This window comes from Hyla sarda, chromosome 10 (assembly GCF_029499605.1).
Source record: "Hyla sarda isolate aHylSar1 chromosome 10, aHylSar1.hap1, whole genome shotgun sequence".
Taxonomy (NCBI): domain Eukaryota; kingdom Metazoa; phylum Chordata; class Amphibia; order Anura; family Hylidae; genus Hyla; species Hyla sarda.
In genome coordinates this window covers 65,734,753-65,757,223 of record NC_079198.1, presented here as the reverse complement: position 1 = coordinate 65,757,223, position 22,471 = coordinate 65,734,753, and the positions used below count along the sequence as shown (strand labels likewise).

At 40.8% G+C, this 22,471-nt stretch overlaps 1 protein-coding gene across 3 annotated transcripts in view; it reads right to left on the bottom strand.

Annotated features, from left to right (window-relative positions):
• The window catches only part of LMTK3 (lemur tyrosine kinase 3), an 89,923-nt gene that overhangs the window by 9,118 nt on the left and 58,334 nt on the right, over positions 1-22,471 (bottom strand). For all 3 annotated transcript variants that reach the window (XM_056544471.1, XM_056544473.1, XM_056544472.1), the window contains exons 8-15: positions 21,909-22,057; positions 19,409-19,493; positions 16,546-16,667; positions 12,845-12,994; positions 8,293-11,315; positions 6,965-7,323; positions 671-782; positions 107-352 (exon numbers count right to left, since the gene is read on the bottom strand). In XM_056544471.1, coding sequence (XP_056400446.1) covers positions 107-352; positions 671-782; positions 6,965-7,323; positions 8,293-11,315; positions 12,845-12,994; positions 16,546-16,667; positions 19,409-19,493; positions 21,909-22,057 — 4,246 coding nt within the window. The remainder of the gene's footprint in view (positions 1-106; positions 353-670; positions 783-6,964; positions 7,324-8,292; positions 11,316-12,844; positions 12,995-16,545; positions 16,668-19,408; positions 19,494-21,908; positions 22,058-22,471) is intronic.

Here is a 22,471-nt window from a genome sequence, read left to right as displayed (position 1 = left end):
TGTTAAAAAAAAAAATGGTTTAACTGGTAATATGAGTTTTCAGGTTTAAATTCAAGTCTTCATTGAATCAATGTAGGAATGAATATAAGCCAACAAAAATGCTAACCTGCAGGTGGAACTACATCTGAATCGCATAATGGACCATGTGGTTCTACAGCAGGTGAGACAGTGAATCGAGTGAACCTCAGCGAGTCCATCAGGTTTCCGTCCACTCGCTTCCCTTGAAGTGGAGGAGGTACTGATGTAGTAGGACTTATTGGTGACTTGAGAGCTGCACCTTCAGCTGCCATGGGAAGGAATGTGGAGTTTTGGGTCATCAAGGGAAAGTCGTCGTCCCATTCAAAACTTCCACCTATCAGACATAAAGACACAATGTGAAATAGAAGTTCAAAATACTTTAGTGCCACATCAGATGCCATGTCCTTTATGTTAGTAGGGTGATCGTGGCTTTACTTGGGAAACAGCAGGTCAAACCATTGTATTTTTTTAGGACCAGTTAGCCAAGCTCTTTGTGGACTCCAGGGACTAAAGGGGTCTTATGGAGTCCAATAAGTCATTCAATGCTTCATTGAAAAAAGAAAAAAAAAGTATGCAAAGAAGCACTCCAAAAAGGAAAAAAAAAGCTTTCTCCATTACATGTCATTAAGTGAAAAGGAAAGACAGTGCTTACTGAAATCATCAGTTGATGAAAAAGCATCCAAGCTTGACTCCAGTGATGGATTCTGGGAAATCTGATCATTTTCTGGAGTGTTCTGATTACTCAGTTCATTGGTGGGTGTCTCCTAGAATACAAAACAAGACATTACCCGATGGGCATTGGGTATGTGGAGGAAGTTGCGATAGTGGTACCAATAATGTATGTTAATAATACTAAGTCTCAAGACACAAGGCAGTGAAGAGCATCTTTGACATTTATGCCTTGGAAAAAGTCTCTCTATCCACCTGTGGAGGGGACCTCAAATGACTCCTGATGGGGAGAAGCCTATTGGGTTTTTAACCTTAAGACTTGTTATTCACATGGCCTTAACTCTCAACATGAATTTAGCTTTCATTACTGACATGTTGCTGTTCTTCTTGTACCAATTTGTATTTCCCTTTCTATTTTTTGTATTGCCTTTTTCTACGTCGTCAGGCATACTTTCATGTTTTACCTCATCACATGCCCTAAAAGAATTCTCTTAAAATGGAGAAGTGCCTTTAGTAGATAGCCATGGGTGCAGCTTAGGCACCAGAAATGTGTCAGTTTTAGTAAGGTACACACGTAATGTGTCTGATTCTAGCATGATATTTTAGAAATATTTTAATAAAGAATTTTATGTGGCCTTGTCTTCACTAGATCACTTTTCTGTTTTGATAGTAAGGCTTTTCTGGTAATAGGAATCCTTATGAATACAGTAAATGAACTGCACTTGTGAATTTTCCTGTATTTTGATGCACTCAAGTATTTGTTACTTTTAATGCAGTTCTGCTCACCAATGGATTAAAGTGTGCCTTATATACAGTAACAGGATGTTTGCTATAAAATGCTCTTATATATATTTTAAAGGCATGAGCAGCGGCTTAACAGCTCACTTATAGGCACACTGTATCAATTGTCAAGTTATGGGCAGACACCGAGCCCTAGTACAGGTATAAGTCTGCCCAGTCAACTGATCAGAGCACCCTGCCATTACATTGCTGGGGTGATAATCAGACCACTAGACACTAAGGATGTGCAGAAAAAAAATGTTTAAATGCTGCAATGGCTATTGATGTTTGGTCGTGCCGATCATGCCCGGCTTTAATCTTGCCATACTCCCTCGTCTGACCTATGACTTAGATGTATGTCATGGGACAGAAAGGGGTTAAACATATACATTTTTTGGTATCTTTTTCTTGTATGGTATCTGCTAGAGGCATTCATTTAATATATATGCCCCCAAATATATGTTAAAAGGAGGCCATAAATGTGAATAGAGCATGAAAGGGTTGGTCCAGTCTTGTGTAAATAAACATTAGGGCCCCATTTTACATCCCATGTTGGTTCTATAACCAAGGCTTAAAAGGGAAAACTGACAAAAAGATATTTTGATGCACACTGTGGTGTACCTGTAAGGGGCCAATTAACTTTAAAGGGATATTCCAGTTTAAGAAAATTGTATTTAAAGTCTATTACGCTAAGACATGTAAATTATTAATACAGTGTTATCAAAAATTGTACTGTTTCCCCATTTTTTGCGTGATTCACCCCTGACAGAAAGTTGTGTACTCCTTTAGTTTTCAGAGTGGTGTTGTCTCCAGCTCCCCGGCTTCTCCCTTTCTCCTGAAACAACGCATCATCATCTCCTGTCGCAGGAGGCATTGCTGGATCTTGTTTTGGAGCTCTAGCCCCGGCACCTGAGTGAGGTGCAGCCGACAACCTACATCAGCCTCTCCCTGTCATATACACATATATATTTATTAGGACATTCAGGGAGAATAAGGTGTTTACAGCATACTGCATGGGTGAACAATGCCACAGACAGAGGAGCAGACGGGAATGAGTGCAGCAGGTTCTGCAACCTCATTGTGCGATAGTCTGCTGTGACATTAGATATTCTACTAAAGACCTGGACAAGAAATTGGCAAGAGTGCTGTGAGAAGGGAGAAGGCAGGATGAGAGGACTGTGATGAAGAGCTGAGGGAAAGCAATGTATTCTTAGAATTGTAGTACTGGGCAACTGCTCAACCAGGAAGTACAGGACTTAAACCACCAATGCAAAAAGATTTATGGTGGTTCAGGAACTGGTTCAGACAGGTCAGTAATGCCATATGCTCCTGCAAACATTTTTATTTTTTTTACCTGATGCCGCAGTACCCCTCTAATTGGGCAAACATAGTCTACTACACTTTTGAGTCTTGTAAAATAAAAATATACATTTGGAAAATAGACAAAACATCACTAGTAGACTACATTTGATTTTTTTAAGTTTATTGGCCCACCATGGTAATATGGTCAGTATATACCATGGTCAGTATATACTAATGTATACCTCAGACACAGCACCGACACATGTTGTGAATGGGGCCATATACATATTTTTCTACTCATTAAAACTATGTTCACATGCACTTTGGAAGTTCTGTTCAGGGCCTCTGTCACAGAATCCGTTAAACCTCTTCCTGACATTAAACGCATATGTACAGCACGGCCGCCTGGGACCCAACGATACGCATCATGCAGTGCAGGAGGTCTATGAAGTTAGCACATAAGCTGCACTGGCTTCATAGATGGTGAAGGATGGCTGCTATAAGCAATCGGCACTCACAATCAGTGACCGACATCAGCGATTACACTGATGCCTGTCATTTAACCACTTAAGTGTCCCCATGCTCAATAGCTATATATTTTCAGAGTGTTTATTGCTTTCTATGGCAGCTGGAGGCCTTTACTAGGCCTTGTGTCTGCCACAAGGCGCTCTACTAATAGTTTCTGTCTCAGGTAGACTCTACTAACAGAGCACAGATATAACTTATTTATAATACTCAATTGTATAGCTTGATCACTATAAGCAATCCAAGCAGTCCCCTACAGGGTCTTAAAAAGTTAATGGCTTAAACAAAAAACATAGACAGATGCCAGAACTGCTGATTTCTGGCCACATCATATATCAGAATAAAGCAAGATCAAAAACTCCCATCTAAACCAAAATAAACCAATAAAAACTTCACATGACGGCACAAAAAAAAAAAAATTTGCCCTGAAACAGCCATGTAGATTGAATTTTTAAAAGTAGCATAAAGTACAAAAGCTATGTAAATATGACCCAAAGAATCAAAATAGCATGTCAGTTTTATTGTGAAGTGCACTGCGTCAAAATTTCAGGGGTTTCTTTCAATTTACCCCCAAAAATCATATTTTGGGGGTTTTGCCATACATTTCGTGGTAAAATGATAGGATGTTATTACAACATACAGTTGGTCCTGCAAAAAACAAGCCCTATGTGGATGGAAAAAATAAGAGTTATGTCTATTAAAATGCAAGAAAAAAAAAACTAACACCCAAAAATAAAAATTGTCTTGTACCTGAAGGGGTTAAATAACCAGTCCAAAAAAACATAGCCAGCAGTATATTTTTCTGTCCCGTTATAATCCAGTACAATGATGGACACCAGACAGAAACCTGACACACCCCATTAAAGGGGTACTCCCGTGGAAAACTTTTTTATTAAATCAACTGGTGCCAGAAAGTTAAACAGATTTGTAAATCACTTCTATTAAAAATCTTAATCCTTCCAGTACTTTTTAGGGGCTGTATACTAAAGAGAAATCGAAAAAAGAAATGCATTTCCTCTGATGTCATGACCACAGTGCTCTCTGCTGACCTCTGCTGTCCATTTTAGGAACTGTCCAGAGCAGCATATGTTTGCTATGGGGATATTCTCCAGCTCTGGACAGTTCCTAAAATGGACAGCAGAGGTCAGCAGAGAGCACTGTGGTCATAGCATCAGAGGAAATGCATTTATTTTTTGGATTTCTCTTTAGTATACAGCCCCTAAAAAGTACTGGAAGGATTAAGATATTTTAATAGAAGTGATTCACAAATCTGTTTAACTTTCTGGCACCAGTTGATTTAAAGAAAATAAATAAAAAAATAGGTTTCCATGGGAGTACCCCCTTAAAGTCAATCAGGTCTCTCTGGATTTGTTGGACTCAATTGTGCAGTGGATCAGCCTCCATTTACTGCTGCTAAACAGACATTGTGATGGTGGCCCCAAATAAAGTCTACCATTACAGTACCGTACATGTAAAAACAAATAGATACACTCATATACTTATACACACATTTATTTACACACACACACACACACATACACCCAAATCTACTTACACACACACTTTCATAAGCACACTAACCTCTAATGCTGCAGTCTCCTCACTTGGCTGAGGCTAAGTTACCACTTGTTTTTTTTCTGGCAGTTTTTGGAAAAATGCCACTGCAGTTTTTGAGCCAATGTCAGAAGTGGATCCATAAGGGAGGAGAAGTATAAGTCCTTCCTTTATATTTCCCATTCCTTTTGAATACACTTCTGGCTTTGGCTCAAAAACTGCAGTGGCAGTATTCCAAAAACTGCCGGAAAAAAAACCAAGTGGAAACTTAGCCTTACTCTTTCCATCCTAGAGGGGCTGTATGGGGAGTGAGGACTTACATAAGGCTGTTGTCATTATGTAGGGGAGGTAGGTTCAACACAGACAGCACAACACTGCACTACAGAGCTCTACAGCTTTGTGCTTTAGCTCTGCTGGCTGCCATGCTGTGAGTCCTCCCCACTCCAACCTCTCTGACCGTACATTTGGAGGAAGCTCAGGGGGCTCAGGTAAAATAGGACTGTGTTGGGTGTAAAGCGTACAAATATTATGCTGCACTTCCTTCATTCAGGTGCCAGGTGAAGAAGCCAAAAATTACAAAAAGTTTTGTTCTCCTACCTTACATGCTACACTTCTGGGTGGGGTCATTTGGACACTGACTGAGCCCCTTCTGTCCACTGGGCCCCAGAGCAGGTGCGTGGTCTTCCTCTATAGTAGGTACACCACTGGACATGATGTATCCTTCTATTTTGTATAGATTTCCATATATGAGAAGTGTACCATATGTAGACTATCTACTTGAGCACACAGCACTCTTGTGATGTTAATGGGCAACCACCTCTCGTGCCTTATTCCGGTGTATAACTTGATACACACAATAAAATAAACACAGAACACAACCCAGAGGAATTTTTTAACCAAGCAATGAAATGTTACATGAAGGCAGAAACAAAGGTGACAACAAAATACAAGGTTGCGATATCATACACAGTTACAGAGTTAGTACGGTTGAAAAAAGACACATGTCCGTAAAAGTCAACCAAAGACTGGCGGGGATGAATGAAGGAAAGGGGTATGGGAGCATAAAGGGGGGGGGGGGGGGTGATGTGATTCTATTTTATTACATACACGTTTATGTTATCTTTTTGTAAGAGTTTGTCTGTTTTAAAGCCCTCAACTGTTCCTGCTGTGACCAGTTTCTGAGGTAGACTGTTCCACAGATTCACAGTTCTTATGGTAAAGAAGGCTTATGGCCTCTGCAGACTAAACCTTTTTTTTCTCCAGCTGGAGGGAGTGCCTCTTGTCTTTTGAGAGGGTTTTACTTGGTACCACTAATAGTGCTCTTGGTGGCAGTATATGGCAAAAACATTGGTATATGGCCAAAATATTGCTTGCAGTCTATCGGGATATGGAGATGGAGTTGCCGGAAGTCTTATAGACTTGTATGGGACATCCGGGAGCTCCGTCTTCAGATCCCTATAATCTACTAGCAAGTCACATGATCAGAAGAAGCCCCGATATTTTTGGCCATATTCTGACATCGGGAACACCATTAGATGTACCTTTTAAATAAGTTTATCATGTCCACCCTTAAAAGTCTCTACTCAAGACTAAATAAGTTTAATTCTTTTAATCTATTCTTATAACTAAGATGCTCCATGCTAACTAATTAAATTAGTTGTGTGCCTTTGTAGCTTCAGGACATTCTTTCTATCATGACTAATATGGTTGGTGTCATAAATGTTAAAGGGGTACTTCGGAGAAAGTTTTTTTATACAGATGCCCAGGGTGTCTGCTTAAACAAAAAAAAAACTATACTTACTACCTACGCTCAACCACTGCCTCCAGTATCTCTGCTCCTGGTCTCTGCCACATTCCACTTTTTTCAATCTTTAGCAGAGGCAGGACACTGCTGCATCCAGTGATTGACTGATCGGCACTCTGACGAATTGACCACTGACACCAGGAAGTGGAGCATGTCGGAGTCCTGGAGCAGCAATACCGGAGGCAGCATGGGAGGTAAGTATAGTTTGTTTGTATTGTTTAAGCAGGCACACTAGGCCCCTTTATAGAAAAATACTTTTCCCTGGAATACTCCTTTAAAAGATTAATGACGCCCTCAAAGTTTTTTTTTTACCTGGTCAAACAAGTAAACTGTTACATCATCAAAAAAGGACACCATTTTTCTCTTTCGATCAAGCTCATCATCCACTTCATCAGCAGATTTTGGAGACTTCAACAGACTTCGGAGGTTACGTCCATCATCCATCTCTGTTACCACAATAGGGACTCCTGCCACCTCTCCTTCAGCTTCTGACCCTATTCTTTGATGCCCTGGAAGACCAAAGCCTTCATCTTCCTCGTCCTCATCATCTTTGTTGTAATGTGCATCTCTTTTTTCTTCATCATTGTCAAAAAAAGACTTCCGCCCACTGGAGCTTTGGAATGCTTGAAGGTTTAAGGGTGGGAGAGACAGGGAAAGCCTTGCCACTTTTGCTAAAAACAAAACAAAAAAAAATATAAACAACATTTTAGCAATTAACAGTCCTTTCAACCTAACCTCAGTACTAAAAATATATTCATTTTCAGTTATGTCCACATTTTACTCATCTACAAATTGTCATAGAAAAAGAAATATAAAGAAATAAAGAAATACTGTATATGAGACACTAACGAACATGGACAATATGAAAATTGTTTTCAATATTGCTCCTTTTTATCCTGGGTTCACTTATGCCCAGCGATTTGCACCTTTTTCCCATTTTTGTATAAGTTTGGTATCAGTGGCAGCACAAATAACTGAACCTGAGTCACATAATAAATGAGAACCGTGCTTTATCAGTACTCTCATGATAATCAGGTCTTCATGATAACACTTTCTGAATATACTTTTGCTTTTTCAGCCATACCATAGGGACATCATAAATGCAAAACCCTAAGCACATTAGTTTGTACATCCTGGCAATTTACTTAACATCCCTATAACAAGGGCAGAAGACAAAAGGACATTTAACATGTTGCTTTGGGAAAGTACAGAAGATGTACAGCAATAATAAAGTTATCCTCTATCTGGGGATAGGGGATAAGTGTCTGATTGCGGGGGGGGGGGGGGGGGGGGGGGGAGGGTCTTGACTCAGCTACTATGTGTGATGTTTCACACACACAGTAGGTCAGCTGATCCAAACACCCCCCCTCCATTCATCTTTATGGGAGAGGCGGAGACACAGTGTTTGTGTATCTCTACCTCTCCCATAGAGATGAATGGAGGGGGTGTGTTTTGACCAGCTGGCATGCTGGGTATGTAATACGCTCTAACAGAGCATAGTTGAGGTCGAGCCGGGTCCTGTATGGGAAATAGCGGGGAGTCCCAACAATCCTGTGGATAGAGTATAAGTTTAATACCACTGAACATCTTCTTTAATGTGCACAAGGGTCTACTGTTGTGAATGATCAATGTTGATTTACCTTTTATAGCTTCACTTCCACTATTCGCCGTAGAGTCTAGAAACAGTTTAGATTGATCTTCTGACTGGTCTTCTGTTTGCTCGACAGGAGTTTCTTCCTGTTTGTTTCCACAATTTTCAGGGGCTTGTTCTGATGATAGTTCAACAGCATCTTCACAGTTTTCATTTTCACAGACTTCCCCTTCTCCTCCATCTACTTCTTTGTGGGTCTCATCACAGCTTTTCTTATCCGCATCTTTTTGCACCATCAGCTCTGAAGGATTACTATCTGAGGACTCATTCTTGTTGATGTCATCTGTGCTTGGATCACATTTATTAGGCTCATTTTCAGAAGGATCTTTGAAGATAGGTTTATTATTTAAAATTCCTTCAATGACTGCATTTGATTTAGGCTCCATAGACCACAACTTCAAAACAGCTTGGTCCTTTAAGACACATGAGTTCACAGTCCCAGACTCAAAGGTGGATAGTACATTCCTGGTAACATTTTCCCTCAAGGAAACAAGTAGCTGCTCTTTACAAACCTGAACTACAAAACCACTTTCTGGTTGTTTCTTCAGTATATTCTCATTTGAATTTTTGTGATCTATAATTGTTTGAGATATTTCATGTTTCTCTTGCGTTACCTCAGTTGTATTACTGTGAGAAACCGGATTACTCAAGACCTCCTCAGGAATTAAGTTTATCCCACCATTGCAATTCAACACTCCAGCTTCACCACCAGGGACTTCATCTTGAATACACTCTAAGTTATGATGGTTTTCCTCTTTATCCACTGCTTTTAAAGGAAAATCTTCAGGTATCTCCTTGACATTTATATTATTTTCATTATTATCCTTTGTTGTATTTTCATCTTGAAAGTTTGGAATGTCTTCAGCCGTTGATATTACAACTGTTATTTCTTCATTGCTAATTCCATTAAGATTTTCACCATCCGGTTTTTGCCGAGATACTCTGTTGTGTTTATCAGGTTCATTGTCGTAGTCAGAAAAATATGCTGAATCTCGATGTGGTGTGGCAAGATTTAAAGTTCTAAGGAAGCCATCTTCTTCCATAGGTGTAGCCTGTGATTCAGAGAAGTCCTCTGTTAAAGTCAAATCACTAGTTGATTCTGATATAGGGGTCAAAGGTACCTTCAGATCTTTAACACCTGTTTCTTCTTCCTCTTTCACCTCTTTGAAAATAAATTCTGGGGAAAATGTATTTTCTGTTTCATAGCCACTATCCCCAAACTTCTGTCCAGGGGATGAGAAATGAGAAGCTGGGCTACATACATCTGATGAACTTGTGTTAGAGGGAATGTCCAGAGAATCAACAGAGTCTAATGTTGCTCTAGAGACATGTGGTGGCTTTTCGGTTGGCAATGTGCAATGGTTCACAGGGAACCTATTTAGTACATCTGGAATGATTTCTATTGTCTCCTCTTCAATGCTTTCTGCTAAGGTAGAAAGAGGTGGGATTTCAATTGGAACAATAACACTGCAGTTGGCCATTGAGTTTGAAATTCCAATGAAAGGGGAAGGAGGGTGATTAGAAATACTCTTCTGCAATGATTCATAACTTTTCACCTGACGGTTACGATAGTCTTGAATGTCATAACTTTTCACAGCTGCTCCCATTAAAGGATCATAAAATTCTTGGTGCTCTGCTGCACAAAGACTATCTCCAAAAGGACCAGCATAAAGGTCCCCATCACCAAAAGTTCTTGCAGGTATAGAGCACTCTGATAAGGAACCCTGTTCGACTTTTAGAGAAGAATCATCATCCAGGCCATAATGGTCTTGATGCATGGCAACATGTGTGGTCCAGTCAATTACAACATCTCCACGTAGCATTGCACAAGAACATCTCTGTAGACTACCCATCACCCCTCTACTACAAAGGGGACAGGAAGGCATGTTGCGATGACTGCTGTTATCTGTGCTACTACTACTGCTTTCAGTGCTTTGATCTTCCATTAATGAAGGTTCACAGTCCCAAGGTGATGCACGATCATCTAAAAATTCTGCCAAAGACTCTGGATCTCCAGCAAGGGTTTCTCCAGCCCCTCTCTCTTCTAAAGTGTCTGAATCCCAGCTCCTCCTATGATCTTCTATGTCTCTATAAACATTTAAAATTGAATCAGAAGAAAACACATCAGACAGAGAGGGCTCCATTAGGGACGTCTCCTGTACTTGCCTTGATAAGTCTCTATCAACTGGGCCACGGAAAGGATTTACATAGCGAGGCAATTCTCTTCCTACAGTAATAAAAGGATTATTGTTACTAGGTGTCCATCGATCTATGAGTTTAGGAACTTCGTGTAAAATAAGATGAGCAGGGGGATCATCTGGACTAGTTCTGCCACTCTCAAGTGGGTCCCAGTCAGAGGGAAACAGTGGCTCCAGCGGTGAAGATGGACTTCCAAGTGATAAGCGTTGATGTAGTGATCGCTGCTCCTGCATGTCATACTTTCTTTCATAAATGGGACTAGGAGCACAGACAGTACAGTCCACCCCACTACCCCTGTCTGTATGTTCCTCTAACCGTATATAATATTCACTGCTTACTGAAGGGCTACGGGCACTGATGACAGGGACAACACTTGGAGTCTCCAAGCTTTGGCGAGAATGTTGATGGCTGGAATCATAGAAAGGATTGGCAGGTACAGTCAAATTTCCATTATTTGGCACATAGTCTTGACACTGAGATGTTGCTTTCCAGCGTCCTAATCTGGCTTTCTCCCACATGTACTCAAAATTGAGTCCACGACTGCTCTCTGTAACAGTTAAGATGTCATCCATGTCTGCATGAAAACCATCCCCACCACTAAAGTTATCCAGCAGTGGAAATGCCGAGATCTCATCGGAGTGTCTCAAGGGACCCACTGATGACTTTGTTGGTTTGAGGGCATTCCAGCGCCATTCAAAGCTTTCTTCTGTCTGGTTGGAGCATTCATTTAACAAGTAAGTGAGCTGCAGATGAAGTTCTTCTACTGTAGGTCTTTGTTCAACGGAAAGCCAACAGGACTGCATCACCTCATACCTAAGGAAATTAAAAATAATCATAATTATATGTAAAACAACTTGTGCTGCATAGTTTCAAAAAGTATTTTATTCCAGAAATACAAAAAATTAGGGAGATAGAAAACATAATGGTCCAAATTTACCATGCAGACGCACAGTCTTCAGATGCGCCAAATTTACCAAAGTGGCTCAAGCTGATTGATAAATCATGCCCATCTGTAGATTGTCTAGTTTGATCTTGCACTTCTGTTCTAAATTTAAACAACTTTTTTTTGTTTATTTTAGGCCAAAACAGTAAGCCAAAAATGTGATGCATTTGTTGTGCATGGCATCACAGTATCGACCATACCTCACAGTATAGGCCCTACTTTCAGCCACATATCTTTTCTGATAAGCCCTGCCCCTAGCTGTGTGCTACAATTCTTGCATTTAAAGGGAACATGTTATCAGGATTAGGATTATACAACTATGACCAGTAAGTAGTACTTGAAATACTACTACGTCCTTGTAGTGTAGCACATGCAATTCTACCATGTCCTTGTAGTGTGAAATGAGCGATGTAAGTGCCTTACAGGTGCCAGAAAGTTAATCAGATTCTATTTAAAAATCCTAATCCTTCTAGTATGTATCAGTTGCTGTATGCCCCAGGGAAAGTTGTGTAGTTCTTTCCAGTCTGGCAGCAGTGCTCTCTGCTGACACCTCTGTCCATGTCAGGAACTGTACAGAGCAGGAGAGGTTCGCTATGGGAATTTGCTCCTTCTCTGCACAGTTCCAGACACAAACAGAGGTGTCAGCAGAGAGCACTATGGTAAGACTGGAAAGAACTAAACAACTTTTTCTGTAGGATACAGCAGCCGATAAGTACAAGAAGGATTACGATTTTTAAATAGAAGTAATTTACAAACCTGTTTAACTTTCTGGCACCAGTTGATTTGAAAACATTTGTTTTCCACCAGAGTTTCCCTTTAAATAAACACTGGTGTGCAGGGTATACTACTGAACAGCAAGTAGTCCAGGCATAGGGAGAACTAGTCAAGACTCTCTGCCAGTAATCATACTCAGCAGCCATTATTGACAAGCAGAGAGGCCTCTATTTCAAATGCTGCCGGGATGTAAAAGCCTCTTTGCCTGTCAATAATAGCTGCTGAGCGTGATGATAGGTAAAGAGCCAGGACTAATTCTGCCCTGCCTCCCACCCCTTGGACTACTAGCTGTTCAGTAGTATACCTTGTGCGCTGGATTATAAGTGCTTTTTCAGGCACCCACATCTCTTGGTTCACGCTACAAGGAAATGGTAGGAAGCATATTTTTTGATCTGCTCAACACTGGTCATAGTTGTATAACCCTAATCTAAGTCTCCTGGGTATTACATGAGGCGCCCCTCGTTGGTCTCCTTTTTTCTCTAACAACATAATCCTGATGACAGGTTCCCTTTGAATGTCCTTAATAAATATGTGCCAATTTCTATGGAGTCTTAATTGATAAACAACAAAAATTCTTCAATACATTTTTACTTTATAAAAAAACAATTCTGATTTATATTCTTACCAGTAGTCAGAGTGAGGTAGCTTGAGACGTGGTTTGGCCAATTTCATTTGCTGTTCTTTAATTACAAAAGCTAAGACCTCTTCATCTGATAGGTGACGATATGGTTGACTTCCAAATTCAAAGAGTTCCCATATCGTTACTCCTAGAGACCTGTATTGGATTAATAGAAATATTGTTACACTTGTTATTACTTATATATGAACACTTGGCACCTGAGTCTATGTTTATTCTTACAATAAGGAGTTATATAACAGATGGTCAAGGAGAAGATGTGATTTTGTCGGAAGAAGCCATCGCCAACTTGCTACACATGACGGATCAAACCTACCATGTTATTCAGTTTTTTATTTTTGCTTTTTTTTAACCTGCAGACAGCAGGTTTCGGTTTGCCTTTGGAATGGATCCATGATGGATTTTATTTGCATCTGGCTATTTGTGGGGCTTGTGTCTTCACAAGGATATTTAAAGAACCATTTACTTCTGTGCAGGTGCTGGTGATTTTATCTTTCAGTGTCGCTTTGCTTTATGTTCTATTTGATTGGAGTAGCCAGCATCTAGTTTGTTACCCTTGGTCTGCTGCCTGTCTTAGCTGTCTGAATATTACTGTACGGTTGTGTTGTCTTGTATGTAGTTTGCATGAATCATTTTGTGAGTACTACTTGAGTATTTGCTCACTTATCCTGCTCCTGCCTGGTGTAGCCACCCTCGGTCTCTCACAATCATCCTGGTGACCAGTTGCTCAATATTTCCTACTTGATACAAGCCAAGCTTGTATGTATGTCTTGCACTGGTGGGTCTTTCTATCCTGATCTACAATTATGATCTGGGGGCATCTGAATATGGGAGCCATTATTAGGATCCCACACTTTGCACCTTGCCTGACAAATGATCCGCTTTGGACCAGAAACGCATTGCCTTTGTGCTAATAAAATTACTTTTAAGGATTAATACAATGTGTTTTAGAGAATGAACAGGACCAGCACCAGAAATGGTTTCTTTTTTCCTGCCTTGTCAAATTATTAGGACCCCGGAAAGGCAGCTGCTATACATTGGAGCAAAAAAGTATTTCGTCAGCCACCAATTGTGCAAGTTCTCCCACAAAGATGAGAGGCCTGTAATTATCATCATAGGTATACCTCAACTATGAGAGACATAATGAGAAAATTAAATCCATAAAATCACAGTCTGATTTTTAAAGAACTTATTTGCAAATTATGGTGGAAAATAAGTATTTAGTCACCTACAAACAAGCAAGATTTCTGGCTCTCACAGAGCTGTAACTTCTTAAGAGTCTCCTCTGTCATCCACTCGTTACCTGTATTAATGGCACCTGTTTGAACTTGTTATCAGTATAAAAGACACCTGTCCACAACCTCAAACAGTCACACTCCAAACTCCACTATGGCCAAGACCAAAGAGCTGTTGAAGGACACCAGAAACAAAATTGTAGACCTGTACCAGGCTGGGAAGACTGAATCTGCAATAGGCAAGCAGCTTGGTGTGAAGAAATCAACTGTGGGCACAATTATTAGAAAATTGAGACATACAACACCACTGATAATCTCCCTCAATCTGGGGCTCCACGCAAGATCTCCCCAGTGGTGTCAAAATGATCACAAGAACGGTGATCAAAAATCCCAGAACCACACGGGGGACCTAGTGAATGACCTGCAGAGAGCTGGGACCAAAGTAACAAAGGCTACCATCAGTAACACACTATGCCGCCAGGGACTAAAATCATGCAGTGCCAGACGTGTCCCCCCGCTTAAGCCAGTACATGTCCGGGGGCTGTCTGAAGTTTGCTAGAGAGCATTTGGATGATCCAGAAGAGGATTGGGAGAATGTCATATGGTCAGATGAAACCAAAGTAGAACTTTTTGGAAAAACCCCACTTGTCGCGTTTGGAGGAGAAAATATGCCGAGTAGCATCCAAAGAACACCATACCTACTGTGAAGCATGGGGGTGGAAACATCATGCTTTGGGGCTGTTTTTCAGCAAAAGGACCAGGGCGACTGATCTGTGTAAAGAAAAGAATGAATGGGGCCATGTATTGTGAGATTTTGAGTGAAAACCTCCTTCAGTCAGCAAGGGCATTGAAGATAAAACGTGGCTGGATCTTTCAGCATGACGATGATCCCAAACACACCGTCCAGGCAACGAAGAAGTGGCTTCGTAAGAAGCATTTCAAGGTCCTGGAGTGGCCTAGCCAGTCTCCAATTCGCAACCCCATAGAAAATCTTTGGAGGGAGTTGAAAGTCTGTGTTGCCCAGCGACAGCCCCAAAACATCACTGCTCTAGAGGAGATCTGCATGGAGGAATGAGCCAAAATATCAGCAACAGTGTGTGAAAACCTTGTGAAGACTTACAGAAAACGTTTGACCTCTATCATTGCCAACAAAGGCTATATAACAAAGTACTGAGATTAACTTTTTTTATTGACCAAATACTTATTTTCCTCCATAATTTGCAAATAAATTCTTTAAAAATCAGACAATGTGATTTTATGGATTTTTTTTCTAATTATGTCTCTCATAGTTGAGGTATACCTATGACGAAAATTACAGGCCTCTCATCTTTTTAAGGTGGAGAACTTGCACAATTGGTGGCTGACTAAATACTTTTTTTGCCCCACTGTAGGTAATGTCTGGTTCCAGCATTTTTCTGCCACATCTGATGTGAGGCAAATTTAGTATTTCATGATGGCTATTTAGATGAAGAACTGTCCTTCAATACTTGAATGGCTTGAGTCTGACAGAGTTAAAACAGTGGCTTTTAGAGGTTCTATGTTATGATTAAAGAGTACCGGTCATTAAACCATACTTTCTAAACTAACTAAAATTATATTTCCTAACTACTCCTAACACCCCTCCTGCCCTTCATTTTTTTCCCCAAGCTTTAAAAAGCTCTGTATCATACCTTTGCCCTTGCTCACATTGTGTGAGCTCCCAGCAAGAGAAAGTGGGCGTTCCCCAGCAGGAGCGACATCACTGAAGCCTGCAAGAGCTGTGCTTCGCCATGCCCCGCACACACTTCCTCAGGTTGGTCTCCTGCCAGGCCAGGAGGAGACCAAACTAACTGTTTGACTTGTGGCAGGGAACAGAACAGAGCCACCTATTGGCCGTTTTTTCAATCACATTAAAAACATATAATTGCAAAGTGTCTTATAATTACATAAGGAACAATATATTAAATGTATTGTTTGGGACAGGTAGTCTTTAAATAAATACTACTGCAAGTACTGCAACCAGCTTCTTAGAATAGATGAAATTACACAGTATTACACAGAATACAAATGATACATTCTGACAATGAATTGAGAACTATCAGATATTTATAAGATATAAGCCCATACATTGATCTTACACTCTGCTTAGACCTCATTGGTAGCTCCTTTTATAGTTAAATAGTGCAATCTCTCCTGTTATTTTGAAGTGGGTGATGGTATCTAGGGTATCCCAATTACAACATGAGACTCATGTCCCTGTTTCTTCCTTCCAATATACAGTAAACAAAGACAGTTCTGGAACAGCCGGCAGTCAGAGTCATAATAAGTGTGTAAGTTCTGATGTGCTGTCCTAAATAATGCATCACATCTGTGCATATAACTTGTGTATAATGAGCAGATCAGCTGTCTTCAAATAAAGCAAAAGAAGAAATCTAGGACAAAACAAAAGTGTTGAGAAGAAATAAAGAGACTCACCAGACATTGCTTTCTTTGCTTTGGTCTACCACTACTAAGTTCCCGTGAACTTCATCTAAAAGTTCTGGTGCAACCCAGCGCAATGGGATCCAGAGTCGATCCGGAGTAATATAGTAGTCCTCCTACATGCAAATAAATAAAATAATTGCTACAATTTACAAATGACAATGTTAATACTACATGAGACACAACAGGAAAAAGATATACGATCAAATAAAAGCACATGCCAACGAAGACTGGTTTTACATTAGCTGCAAGTCCGAGCTGAACTGTCATCATAGATCACGTGCAACTGATCAGGGACTTGCAGCCAAAATATAGGGAAAAAATTAGTGAGAGATTAGGCTCTAACCAAAAGCTTGTAGACAACTAAAAATTAGAGATGACATTTGCAGATGGGGAAATATGATACAAAATGTCATATAAGAGTTGGATAATGGGCAAAAATAATGGTACTTCTATGCAGGACAGTTTATTCATTAAAGAAAGAAGAGGTACGCTTAAAACTACAACATTCTCTGTCCCAATTTCTGTACCCTTTTGTTACAGCAAGCGCTCCGGGTCCCCGCTCCTCCCGGGAGCGCTCACAGCGTTCTCCTATTCGCAGCGCCCCGGTCAGAACTGCCGATAATGTTCCCAGCCGGGATGCGATTCGCGATGCGGGACGCGCCCTCTTGCGATGCGCATCCCGACTCGCTTACCAGACCCGTTCCCCGTCTGTGCTGTCCCGGCGCGCGCGGCCACGCTCCTTAGGGCGCGCGCGCGCTGGCTCTTTACGATTTAAAGGGCCTGTGCGCCACTGATTGGCGCATGAGGTTTTAATCAGTACCTTCACCTGTGCACTTCCCTATTTATACCTCACTTCCCCTGCACTCCCTTGCCGGATCTTGTTGCCATTGTGCCAGTGAAAGCGTTTCCTTGTTTGTTCCTAGCCTGTGTTCCAGACCTCCTGCCGTTGCCCCTGACTACGATCCTTGCTGCCTGCCCTGACCTTCTGCTACGTCCGACCTTGCTCTTGTCTACTCCCTTGTACCGCGCTTATCTCAGCAGTCAGAGAGGTTGAGCCGTTGCCGGTGGATACGACCTGGTTGCTACCGCCTCTGCAAGACCATCCCGCTTTGCAGCGGGCTCTGGTGAATACCAGTAGCAACTTAGAACCGGTCCACCGACACGGTCCACGCCAATCCCTCTCTGGCACAGAGGATCCACCTCCAGCCAGCCGAATCGTGACACCTTTATTCTCCATTAGTCAATATTCAGACAGCAGAATTTAACCAGAAATTCTCCCTAAATTTACTGCCCATAGACTTTAATGGGATTCCGCTCTCCCATTCAAACAGCTGAATTTCCATTCTTTAACCGCTTCCCTCTTTGACGATTTTTCATTTTTGCACTTTTGTTTTTTCCTCCTCCCCTTCTAAAAATCCTAACACTTTCACCTACAGACCCATATAAGGGCTTGTTCTTTGCGCCAACAATTTAACTTTGTAATACCATTAATAATTTCACAACAAAATCTACGGTGAAACCAGAAAAAAAAAATTTGTGGGGCAAAATTGAAAAAAAAAAAAAAGCCATTTTGTAATTTTTAGCAGCTTCCGTTTCTACGCAATGCAGTTTTCGGTAAAATTGACTACTTTATTTTGCAGGTCCATGCGGTTGCAAGAATACCCAATTTATATAGGTTTGATTTTATTTTAATACAAAAAAAATTATATGTACGAAAATTAATATTTTTAAAAATGTCCTCTTCTGACACCTATAACCTTTTTATTTTTCCGCATATGGGGATGTATGAGGGCAAATTTTTTGCACTGTGAGTTTTTATCAGTACCATTTTTGGTTTTGCTCTGACTTTTTGATCACTTTTTATTCATTTTGTAACTGTATAAAAAATGACCAAAAATACACTATTTTGGACTTTGGATTTTTTTTTACATGTACGCCATTGACTCTGCAGTTTAATTAATGTTATATTTTTATAGTTCAGCATTTACGCACGCGGCAATACCACATATGCATATATTTATTTTTATTTACACCGTTTTTTTTTTTAATTGGGAAAAGGGGGTGATTCAAACTTTTATTAGGGAAGGGGTTAAATCACATTTATTAACCTTTTTTTACACTTTTTTTTGCAATGTTATAGCCCCATAGGGGACTTTAACATGCAATACCTTGATTGCAGACACTGATCAATCCTATGGCATAGCATTGCATTGATCAGTGTTCTCGGCGCTCCACTGCTCCTGCCTGGATCTCAATCACGGAGCAATGAATCGGCGAACGGACAGCAGGAAAGAAGGTAAGAGACCTTCCTCTGTGCTGAGCAGCCCACTGAGATAGCCGGGAGTTAAATTAACCTCTTTTAGATGTCGCAATCAACTTTGATCGAGGCCTCTAAAGGGTTTATGCCGGACATCAGCTTGATCGGTGATGTCCGGCATTAGCCGTGGGTCCAGGTTGCTTATAGCAACCGGGACCCACCGGGTACAATGCGCGCTCACTTGCTGAGCCTGCGTCATACCTCGGGAGCCGCAATGGACATACCTTAACGTCCATTTGCGTCAAGGGGTTAAAGACCAGTCTTTAATTTTGTGGAATTCCACTGCAGAATACCATTGAAGTCAATGGGGCTTTGAATTTCAGCAGAATTATGTGTGTAGAGAACACAGAATTCCGCTGAAATCCTGACGCAATTCCAATCAGCAACCTTTGCGAAAGGGAAATTGTCTGGAATAGCGGAAATTCCATCATCTGAACATAGCCTCAGAAAGACATGATCAGGGCTTGTTTTTTCCTCTAAGTACCATCCCACTTCATAGTGTTCACATAATTATCTAATATTACAATTTCTACTGACCTTATAGTTGTTATGAGATATGCCATAGTCCCCAATTCTGACAGTGAGGTCAGAGGTGAGAAGGCAGTTTCTTAGGGCGAGATCACTATGTAAAATAAGAGCAAAATAAAATCAATTTCTCAAACTGAAAGTAAACAATGAACATTAATTTTAAATTTTAGTAATTATATATAGGTTAAGGATAGATTCACTTTGATAATAATTCATTTTAAATGTGTTTCAGAATTTAGCAATAACAGAGGCACTGTCTCCTTAGCACCCGTGTCAAGCATGAGACCTGTGCACACAGCTAAGCTTAAAGGGGTATTCCAGGCAAAAACATTTTATCCCCTATCCAAAGGATAGGGGATAAGATGTCTGATCGCGGGGGGCCCGCTGCTGAGACCCCCTGCGATCTCCCTGCAGCACCCGCATTCTATGCGGGTGCTGAATCTCCAGTTTTGGAAAACTCCGGGTTTTCGGGACTGGGGACGTGATGTCACGCCACACCCCCTCCATTCATGTCTATGGGAGGGGGCGTGACGGCCATCCCCAGACATAGACATTAATGGAGGGGGCGTGGCGTGACGTCACATCCCCAGTCCCGGAAACCCAGAGGTTTCCGAAACTGGAGATTCAGCACCCGCATAGGATGCGGGTGCTGCAGGGAGATCGCGGGGGGTCTCAGCAGCGGGCCCCCGCGATCAGACATCTTATCCCCTATCCTTTGGATAGGGGATAAAATGTTTTTACCCGGAATACCCCTTTAAGCTTAGCTGTGTGCACAGTGCTGCACGATTTTCATAAAAATTACAAAAACATAACAAGTACACTGTAAATATCATAGACATATTGTATTAGGCATTCTCTTCAGGAGCCAAAGCCATAGGATGACACTGGATTGCATACTGAAAATGGTAGCCTGTGGGGGAGATTTATCAAAAATTGTGCAGAGAAGAAGTTTTCCATAGCAACGAGTCAGATTCCAGTTTTCATTTGTCAGAGGCTTTTTATAAGGGTAAGAAGACATCTGATTGGTCCACTGTTCCTCTGCGCAAGTTTTGAGCCATTTCCCCCTTTGTCTACTACTAGCTAGTTAAAGTGAACATGTTATGTTAAAAATGCTTGGTTATCATATTATATAGATAGACATATATACAGTATTTGTTAAAAAATGCAATATGGATTCTGTCCCCTCTCACTAGTCTTTCTTTTAAAGTAATGTTTGATCTGAGCCTGCAATAAGCATCATGATGGATTAACATGACCTAATAACTGGTTTTCTTGGCTTCGTAAGTAGTGATAGACCATATTCAAATTTGTGATATTTCGTGAATATATGGACAAATATTCGTCATATATTCGCGAAATTCGCATATTCTTTATATTCACTTTTTTTTGCGCATATGCGAAAATGTATGCGCATATTCGCAAATATTGAGCCCTCCCTTCTTTAATGGTATAGGGAACTATGACTAGTGCATTAACTCTGTGATTTTTTGCCAATTGAAACCAATAGGACCATTGTGGTCTATGGGGATCTCATGACATGTAAAACAGTAAGATAAGCAGGACTGTCTTGGCAGCACAGTGGAATGGGAGACCACTGCTGGTTTGAGTCCTGGGGTGGGACAGAGTGTTGCAGTGTTTTGGTTAAACTTTACTTTCCTGGAAAAGCTGCTGAGTTGCCCATAGCAACCAATCAGATTGCTTCTTTCATTTTTGAAAAAGCCTCTGAAAAATGAAGGAAGCAATCTGATTGGTTGCTATGGGCAACTCAGAAACTTTTCCAGGAAAGTAAAGTTTAACCACAACACTGTAACACCCCAGGACTCAAACCAGCAGTGGTCTCCCATTCCACTGTGCTGCCAAGTCAGTCCTGCTTATCTTACTGTTTTACATGCTGTGAGATCCCCATAGACCACAATGGGCCCAATGGTTTCAAAGGGCAAAAAAACCACAGAGTTAATGCCCTAGTCATAGTTCCCTAAACCATTAAAGAAGGGAGGGCTCAATATTCGTGAATATGCGCATAAATTTTCGCATATGCGCAAAAAAAGGTTAATATTCGTAATGACGAATACATAGTGCTATATTCGCAAATATGCGATATTCGCAATTAAAATTCGAATTGCGAATATTCGCGAGCAACACTATTCATAAGGTGGTTACTATTGGGAATTACTGGGCATTGTATCCATTGCTGTTCTAAGCATGCAAATATATGACTGATTTAGAATTCTGGAACAGCTTATCAATTTTCATATAAATCAGGAGAATATTTCAGTAGGATATTATCTAGGCCCATCAGAAAGTCAGGCAGCAATTCAATATGAAAAGCTTTGTTAATCCATTAAATATATGACAGAACATTCTGAAATGTTCATCCCTCTACCATAATCCATAAAACTATTTCAAGCCCCCATGGCAACATTAACGGTTACCTACCTTTCTGCTCAGAAGACCTTAATCCTGTTAGGTATAAGGCATTAAAAGTGTTAGAACACAGAATATACTCTACCTGTGTATGTAATTGTTTTTATGGAGGTGCATAAGTCCAAGAGTTATTTCATATGCCATTCTTTGCAGGGTTGTAAGGTCACATGTTAAGAGGTCAGGGGTCATGCCATCTGCCTTTCGCTGTGCCCTGAGATATCTTTTCAGATCTCCCTACAGAAAAAGCAAGTGCAAAAAAGATAGTGTTGAAAGTCTTTTCTGGCATGTAGCACTGCATAGAAAGACAGAATCCGTGAGCCAATCATGTGTCTAGATTTACTATTCTACATACAAAAGAAATATAGAACGGAATTCGGACGCTACTGTCCCTTTTCTCTCTCACCTCATAGGGTTCACTTCTGGGAGATAATGTTATCCTTCTTGATGACAACTAAAGGTCCTATCACATGGGGTTACTACTGTCTGAACAGGCCGATATTTTCATATGTAATAGGATCAGCAATCGGCCAACAAATGGGCAAATGCTTGACAAATGATCACATTTCTTGTGTAAGCCTAAAATCCATTGTTCATTGGCAGCACATCTTCCCGGGTAAACGGGTATGTGCGGCCAACAATGTTGGAAGT